This window comes from Cervus elaphus, chromosome 10 (genome assembly GCF_910594005.1).
Source record: "Cervus elaphus chromosome 10, mCerEla1.1, whole genome shotgun sequence".
NCBI lineage: Eukaryota > Metazoa > Chordata > Mammalia > Artiodactyla > Cervidae > Cervus > Cervus elaphus.
Window position 1 is genome coordinate 53,692,813 of NC_057824.1, and position 7,664 is coordinate 53,700,476.

At 51.7% G+C, this 7,664-nt stretch overlaps 1 protein-coding gene across 1 annotated transcript in view; it reads right to left on the minus strand.

The window, feature by feature from the left end:
- Nucleotides 1-6,744, minus strand: part of SDK1 (sidekick cell adhesion molecule 1) — a 740,828-nt gene extending 734,084 nt beyond the window's left edge. The window contains exon 1 of the mRNA XM_043915387.1: nucleotides 6,198-6,744. Coding sequence (XP_043771322.1) covers nucleotides 6,198-6,441 — 244 coding nt within the window. The 5' untranslated portion in view covers nucleotides 6,442-6,744. The remainder of the gene's footprint in view (nucleotides 1-6,197) is intronic.
- Nucleotides 6,745-7,664: the final 920 nt, after the last annotated feature.

Sequence of the window (7,664 nt, forward strand, 5' to 3'; positions counted from 1 at the left end):
TAGCGAAGCTGCAAGGTTAGTAACAATGTATTTCTCCAGAACAGGTGTCAGGTATGGGATCAATAACTGGCAGGTGGTATTTATCAAACTATGAGAGACTTTTCTATTTCAGGGAATCATTAAAAAAACATAAGACTAACTTCTATGCACTACTACAAAAGAATGACATGAGATGCCATCACTGCAGCCCCATGTGACAAAATAAGGTACAAATGTTTATATTAAAAGAGACTATTTTTTTAAATAAATTTTTTAATTAATTAATTTAAAATAATTTATTTAATTAAAATAATTTTTTAAATTAATATTTTAAAATAAAAAATAAAAGCTGTTTTATTAAAAGATTTACAAACTGAGGGTAAATTTTAAGAAAATACCTTATGGAAATGAGGAAGTCAAATTAGAATGAAGGGGACTATATATGTATTAAAATGCCCAGTTACATTAGGTAAAAACAGTGACTGCTTACCCCAAGTCTTAGCCAGAACATAAAACTTACATCGAGAACTTTACTTTTATTTTTTAGATAATTGTACTTTAACTCCTCTTTATACTATACCTTTCAACCTGATTTTCATTCCCCATCCTCACTTTACTCATCTTTCATGTATTTGGACTCTTAAAAGAGTCTACTTTCAAAACTACTGCTTTCCTTACTTCTTACAGAAATTTAACTCATAGCCTAGTCAAAATCCAGTTTCTGAGTTTTCACTCTGTTTCAGTCTTTAGATGTACTTAGCAGACATTACTGGTCTCTGACCTCAGGGACACCTGGAAGAAGGCACTCCCTCCCCCCTCCAAGGTCCCCCAGGAAAACAACCCGAGGACTCAGGATGGACAGAATATGAAGGCAACTAGTAGGTAGAATTTAGAGGGCTTCCCAGGTGGCCCTGGTGGTAAAGAATCCTCCTGCCAGTGCAGGAGGTGCAGGTTTGATCCCTGGGTCAGGAAGATCCCCTGGAGAAGGCAATGGCAGCCCACTCCAGTATTCTTGCCTGGAGATTCCCATGGACAGAGGAACCTGGCGGGCTACAGTCCATGGAGTCTCGAAAAGTCGGATGTGACTGAGCACACACACAGGTAGGACTAAAGTATAATATCCTGTTTGATTCCACTTCATCACCCATTTAGCTTTCCAGAGTGACTTTGCTTTACTCCAATATTTGGTGACATAAGAAACTTTCTGGTTAGATATAATCCCAATATGTAGCTAAACTGAACTGGGGTTAGATAAAATGCCTGCTAACAAAAGATCAGTACCTCACAAACCCCACCTCTCTATTTCCATTTAAGGAACTTAAATACGTGTACTTGAGTGAGCATTTTCCAAGTGTCTTTCAAAGAAATGGTTAGTATGCTCCTAGTGGTCAGTTTTGGGGGGTTCAAATCTGCCAACGGACTGCCAAAATCCCATTCTCAATTGTAATTTGGTATTTACATTATGAGGGAAAAAAATCTTCAAAAAGAAAAGGCAAAACGGCAAGTCATTTTACTATAGGAGAGGTACAGGTATATGCAGAGGGTTGTGCATATTCCTCTCTATTTCCCAGACTGTTTAATGTAGTTTTTATTGTTCTATGGGAACAGTAAATAAGGTAACCTGAACCTTGAGGTCATGTAACTCAGTACAGCGTTTGGAAAACATCAGCCGCCATCTTCCCTCTGGTATCGATCAGACTGGTCCCCCCTCCTGCCCCCTCCCCCATAAAGCCACAGGCTGCACGGGAGACCCCCCAGTCCACTGGTTATGCACAGAAACCGTGAATCAGGCAGTCTGCCTTCCAATCTGGTTCTACCACTAGCCCTGAGACCCTAAGCAAATTAGTTAATAGCTCAGGACCTCGGCTTCCTCGTAAGCCAAGTGAGTACAAAATGCTACCTGACTCCCTGGGGTTGTTGTGAAGAACAAATGAGCCTACCTGTAAAGCACATCGTGCCTGGCACATAATAAGGGCGCAGGAAGGTGAGGTACAGGTGGCCATTCGTAAGACTGCACAGAGGGTGATAATCGCTTATTATTAGAGCTACAGGATGGCCACCAACCAAGTGGCCAGTTGCCATCTGTTAAGCCAGCCGTGGGCTAATAAGATGCACCTGAACGCTACTAAGGGTGGCACCATGAAGACTGTGGTGAAGCTGGCAGCCTGGAACTCAAGTTCCACTTGAGACTCAAATTACAAAGATGTGAGGAGAAGTGGGTGTAGGAATAAGACGAATAGTGGAAACAAACCACTCTGGGAGGATGGGAAGCAAGGAGGGCCCAAAATGAAGGTAGATTTGTATTGAACCAAAGCAGCTCTGTTTTGAGATTTCTTCAGCAAGCCAGGGGGAGAGTAGACCTTACTGAAGGCTGAGATTTGCCCAAGAAAAGGAATCCAGGTAGGAGGCCAGGTCACAGCAAGTCAGGGTAAGGATGGATGACAGAGAACTGGATATGATCATCAGACTGGCCTACAAGGATAAAACCATAACACAAAGACACAAGAAATCCCCTGCAGAGTTTTTAAACACACACATTCTCCCTCCAAAGACCTGCTGGTTGGAGGTAGAGCCCAGAGAGATGAGGGTATTTTTAAATTGCACTGGTGATTCTGATGCAAACCCCAGACTAGCACAAAGCAGGAACTTGACAGTGTCGGTAGGAATAAATAGAATGAGTGACTCAAAAGCTAATTAAGTCTGGAAGAAATTTCAAAGTTTGAGATCTTGAACATGGAACAAGTGAAAATCAGCTAAAAGTGTAGAAAGCTCACTAGAGTTATGGGTGGTCCAGCAAGGGGGTGCACAGTCTACAGAACCGCAAGATCAGCCAGAAACAAGGTTAAAGGAAAAATCAAGCGATCGTAGATTTAAAAAAAATTAAAACATTGGTTCTCAAACTTGACTGAGCACTGGAACCACCTGAGTTTTTAAATCTCTTGATGCTCACGTCAAACCAAAAGTCAATTAAAACAAATTCTGGGAATGAGAGTCGGCCTTCCATATTGCTTAGAGCTCGCAGGTGATTGGGACATGCAAACACATTTGAGAAACATGGGGAATCAACAGGTGATGGCATGAGGAAAAACTAAGCAAGCCAAGACAGTGGTTCTCAAACTCTGGTGCGTATCATCAGGGACACCTGGGAGCAAGTTCACCACTTCAGTGTGACTCACTGAAGAACAGAAAGAGCTGGCCCTCTCTCAGTTCAGCTCAGTCGTGTCCGACTCTTTGCGACCCCATGAACCACAGCACGCCAGGCCTCCCTGTCCATCACCAACTTCCGGAGTTTACTCAAACTCATGTCCATCGAGTCGGTGATGCCATCCAACCATCTCATCCTCTGTTGTTGCCTTCTCCTCCTGCCCCCAATCCCTCCCAGCATCAGGGTCTTTTCCAATGAGTCAACTCTTTGCGTGAGGTGGCCAAAGCATTGGAGTTTCAGCTTCAGCATCAGTCCTTCCAATGAACACCCAGGCTCTCTTTAAGTTCACCCAATTCCCCAAGTAATTCTGATACACACCACAGCTGGAGAACCATGAGTCCAAGGGGCTGGAAATAATTCCAAAGGAGAAACTAAGAAAGAACTGTGAACCACCCCAAGCAGTAACTGAGAAGTGCATTCCTACCCTTCTCCACTCGATGAACACAACCTTAACACAAGGCTGTACTGAGCATTCGGAGAAGGCAATGGCACCCCACTCCAGTACTCTTGCCTGGAAAATCCCATGGAGGGAGGAGCCTGGTCAGCTGCAGTCCATGGGGTCTCGAAGAGTCAGACACGACTGAGCGATTTCACTTTCATTTTTCACTTTCATGCATTGGAGAAGGAAATGGCAACCCGTACTCCAGTATTCTGGCCTGGAGAATCCCACGGATGGGGGAGGCTGGTGGGCTGCCCCCTGTGGGGTCGCACAGAGTCGGACACGACTGAAGTGACTTAGCAGCAGCAGTACTGAGCATTATCAGAATCAAGAAGCTTGTAATCGTCCAGCAGGAAAGCTAAGGCACCACAGACTTCACACAAATAACACATGTGGCCCTGCCATCCTCCGCCCCAGAAAGCACCCTCTCTAACACTCAAGTGTGGCTCCCTAGTGGACAACACACGGAAAGCATGCATTGCCACCTGCCTTGTACAACTAAAAAGACTTGGCTCTTTAGCAATGGAGGAAAGTCCCAAACACCCACCAGTAAGCAGACTATGTAATTCAAATTATCATTACTGAGCAGAAAGAAACTCCAGGACTATTAAAAAGTTACAGTTAGAAGACATGAACTTGGTGTTTCACTTCACCGTCAATTACCTACTTTGCTTAAAACTTGGGTTGTGAAACTACGTAACTTTTACTAGTCTATAGGGCCCTTATTTTCTCCCAAGGTATCAAGGCCAAGCCTAGCCACATGAAAGGCCATTAGAAGGAAACAGTTAAAGAGAAATTAGGAATTGCTTCACCTAGCTACATAGTAATATAGTACTTTTGGCTGGTTCTAACCTAGTGGTAAGTGTTCCATTTAGAATGTTACATTTTATCTGATAAGATTCAAGAGAATACATTCCCCATGCATATGGCCAACTCATCATTCCATCAGAAATCTATTGCAGCCCCAGAATTTTCATTTTCAAGATACATGAGCTTTTGTCAAATGGTGACATCTCCCCTGTAATATGAATTTTCAATATGATATAAAAAATGATGGATATATTACACATTTCACAGAGCACAGAGAACAGAAACCTGTCAATGAACTTAAAATTTGTGACAACCTATTTGAAATTTTACACTAAAAGATCTGTACACTTTATAAACCATGTAAATGTAAAATACCCCTCTTTTTTTTTTAACTGGCAATGAGGAATAAAATACTCCTCCCTAACAAAGTTTGTCTTAGTACTTGTTTTAAGTTAATGTCACTAACATTACAGTTGTAAAAAGCAACACACTGACAGCCTTCAAACTGATAAAAACTTGAAATGTATATATTTCAAAACAAAGCCAGATTTTTCCACTCTGAACTTGTACACAAATCTTTACATGGATTAAGGTTCAGAGCTTACTGTAAAGTGCAAGTCACTGTTTTGGGGGGGGGGGGGCGGGCAAAAAAGGAAAACTTAATAAACACCCTTTCTATCTTAAAGGTCATCCCTAACTGATTTAGATTTCCTCATTTGAACCTGGCTTCGCTGGCAATCTCCAGATCCCATTTTACAAAACGACTAAATAAATGCTTTTCTACCAAAGTCAGTCATTAAGCAAAAAAGCACAAACAAACGAAACGAAAATTTTCCAAGTAATGGAGGAGAGTTAAATTAACCAGAAATATGGCAATTTGTTTCCATGTAGCAAAACACGAGAGCGGGCCCTTAAGAAAGCCTTGGGGAGAGGGAGGGGAGGACCTCAGTGCGGATCAATCAGGTTAACATTCACAGGAGAAGGATGAGTTATCTGCTGTTTCACGATCTGATGATAGTTTTGAGATCAGACCTTTGAGATGCGATTCCATTTAAACCATCATCCGTCGCTACACACACATCACCTTCTCTGGACACCGAACATGGCTAATTTAAGTTCAGTGCTCGCATCTGCCATCCACCCTGCCTCCCGCGTCGCCGAGGACCATTGAAGCCAAGCCCCTGGAGCCGCCCGCGGCCCCGTGAAAGCCCGCACCGAGAGGGCGCGTGCAGCCAGGTACTTCCACCTCTCCGCCTCCCGCCTCCACCTTCATCCTCCCCAGACCTGCAAACTTCAGCGAGCAGGGATGCTCGGGGGGCCGGGGGGTGGGGGGGGGGGACGTTACGGGTCTTGGAAAGAACCCAGATTTCGGGGGCCAGGCTCGGCTCGGGAGAGACGCCACCTCCCCGTTCAAGTGGTCACTTGGCGCCGGCAAAGGGGCAGCACCTCCTCAGACCAGCGCGGTCTCCGGGGGCCACAGGGGCGGGTGGGGGCGGCGCGGGGCCGAGGGCGAGGCCGCGGGCACCCGAAGTTCTGCTCCGCCAGCCGCCGGGCTCCCCCTGGGCTCGGGCGCCGGACCTGAGGGGCGGCGGGGCCTGGGGGTGGGGGGCGCGCAGTGGCTCCAGGTGGCCGGCGCCTCGGACCCTGACGAGAGGCGGGCGCCGCCCGGCGCGCTGAGGGGCGAAGGGCTCCCAACTTGGAGGCTCGGGCGAGCGGCCCTCGGGGCGCCTCCCCGCTCCCGGCCCGCGTCCGCGCCGCGCTTACCTTGAGCCAGCGCCCGGAGCAAGTGCAGCTGCAGCGCCGCGAGCGCCCACCACCCGCGCCGCCGGCCCGCGCTCAACTTTGTCGCCGGCCGCCCGCCGCGCTCCCCCGCGTCCCCGCCGGGGCTCCCCGGCTCCGCGCGGGCTCCTCGGGGCCGCCGCTCGGGACCGGGCCGGGACCCCCGCGGCCGCCCCGGACCCGCCGCGCCGCCGCCGCCGCTGGCCGCCAGCCGAGCGCCCCGGGCCATGCCGAGGAGCCGCCGCCGCCCCCGGCCCCGGCCTCGGGCCCCGAGAGCGGGACGGCGGGCGGGGGCCTCCGAGCCGGGCGTCCAAGTGCTGAGGGGCGCCGGGCGCTGAGGGGCGCGGCGGGGGAGAAGTTGTCCGCGAGGAGACGCCTGTCACGCCGGCTCCGCGGCCGGAGCGCCCGGGCCGCGCCGCGTCTCTACAAGGGTCCGGCGGGCGCTGAGGAGACGCCGCCGCCCCCGCCCGGCGCTGAGGAGAAAGTGCGCCCGCCCGCGCGCCGCCGCTCGCTCGCCCGCCGCCGCCGCGCCCCATTCACAGCCCGGCCGCACGCGCCGCCCGCCCGCGCCCGCCGCCGCCGCTGATTGGCCGAGGGGAGGCGGCTCGCGGCCCCCCGCGTCCCGCCCCCACGCCCTCGCCTGCTTTCAAACTCGCCGCGCCCGCCCGCCTGGAATTTCGCGCCGGGCCCCGGGGCTCCACTCGGGCGGCTTCCCGCGCCGGCTGCGCCCCCTAGGGACGCGCGGTGGGCACTGCAGGCTGGCGCCGGCTCTGCACGCGCGACCCGGGCGGCTCCCGCGGGGGCGGTCCAGCCTCGCCCTGCCCCGGCGCGCCCGCTCGCAGGTGGGCTCTGACGTGCGGCCGCGGGGCGGGCTGGCTGGCGGGCGGGCGGCTAGTGGGCGCCCCTCTCGCAGCGCCCCGGCCCGCCCTCCCCGCTGACCCCGGGGAGCCGCCCCCTCCCGCCCGCTCGGCGCTCGGGTGGTTAGGCGCCAAGTTGCCGGGATTGCAAGCGAGAAACACGCCGGATCGGGTTTTCAGATCCCAGCAACTAGAGGCACCTCTGGGTGCAGACCCGCCGCCTGTTGAGAGGAGTGGACACTGGCTTTGGAGGCGCGTCCAAGGTCATGAGCGGCCGGCGGGGAGCACAGCTTGGGATGCTTCCCAGCGTGGGGTGGGCGGGTCTCCTAGGGGAAGCATCTGCTAGGGGGAGGGTCTTCCAGGGGGAGGGTCCACTAGGGTAAGGATCTCCCAGGAGTAGGCTCCACTAGGGGGAGGGTCTCCCAGGAGGAAGGTTCACTAGAGGGGGGGTCTCTTAGGGGGAGGGTCCTTGCGTTAAGAGGGTCTCCTAGAGCAAGGGTCCCCCAGATGAGGGTCCTCTAGAGGGAGGGTCTCCTGCTGGGAAGAGTCTCCTGGTTCTGAGCCTTGGGCGCCCGCAAAGCGGGGTGGGCGCGGT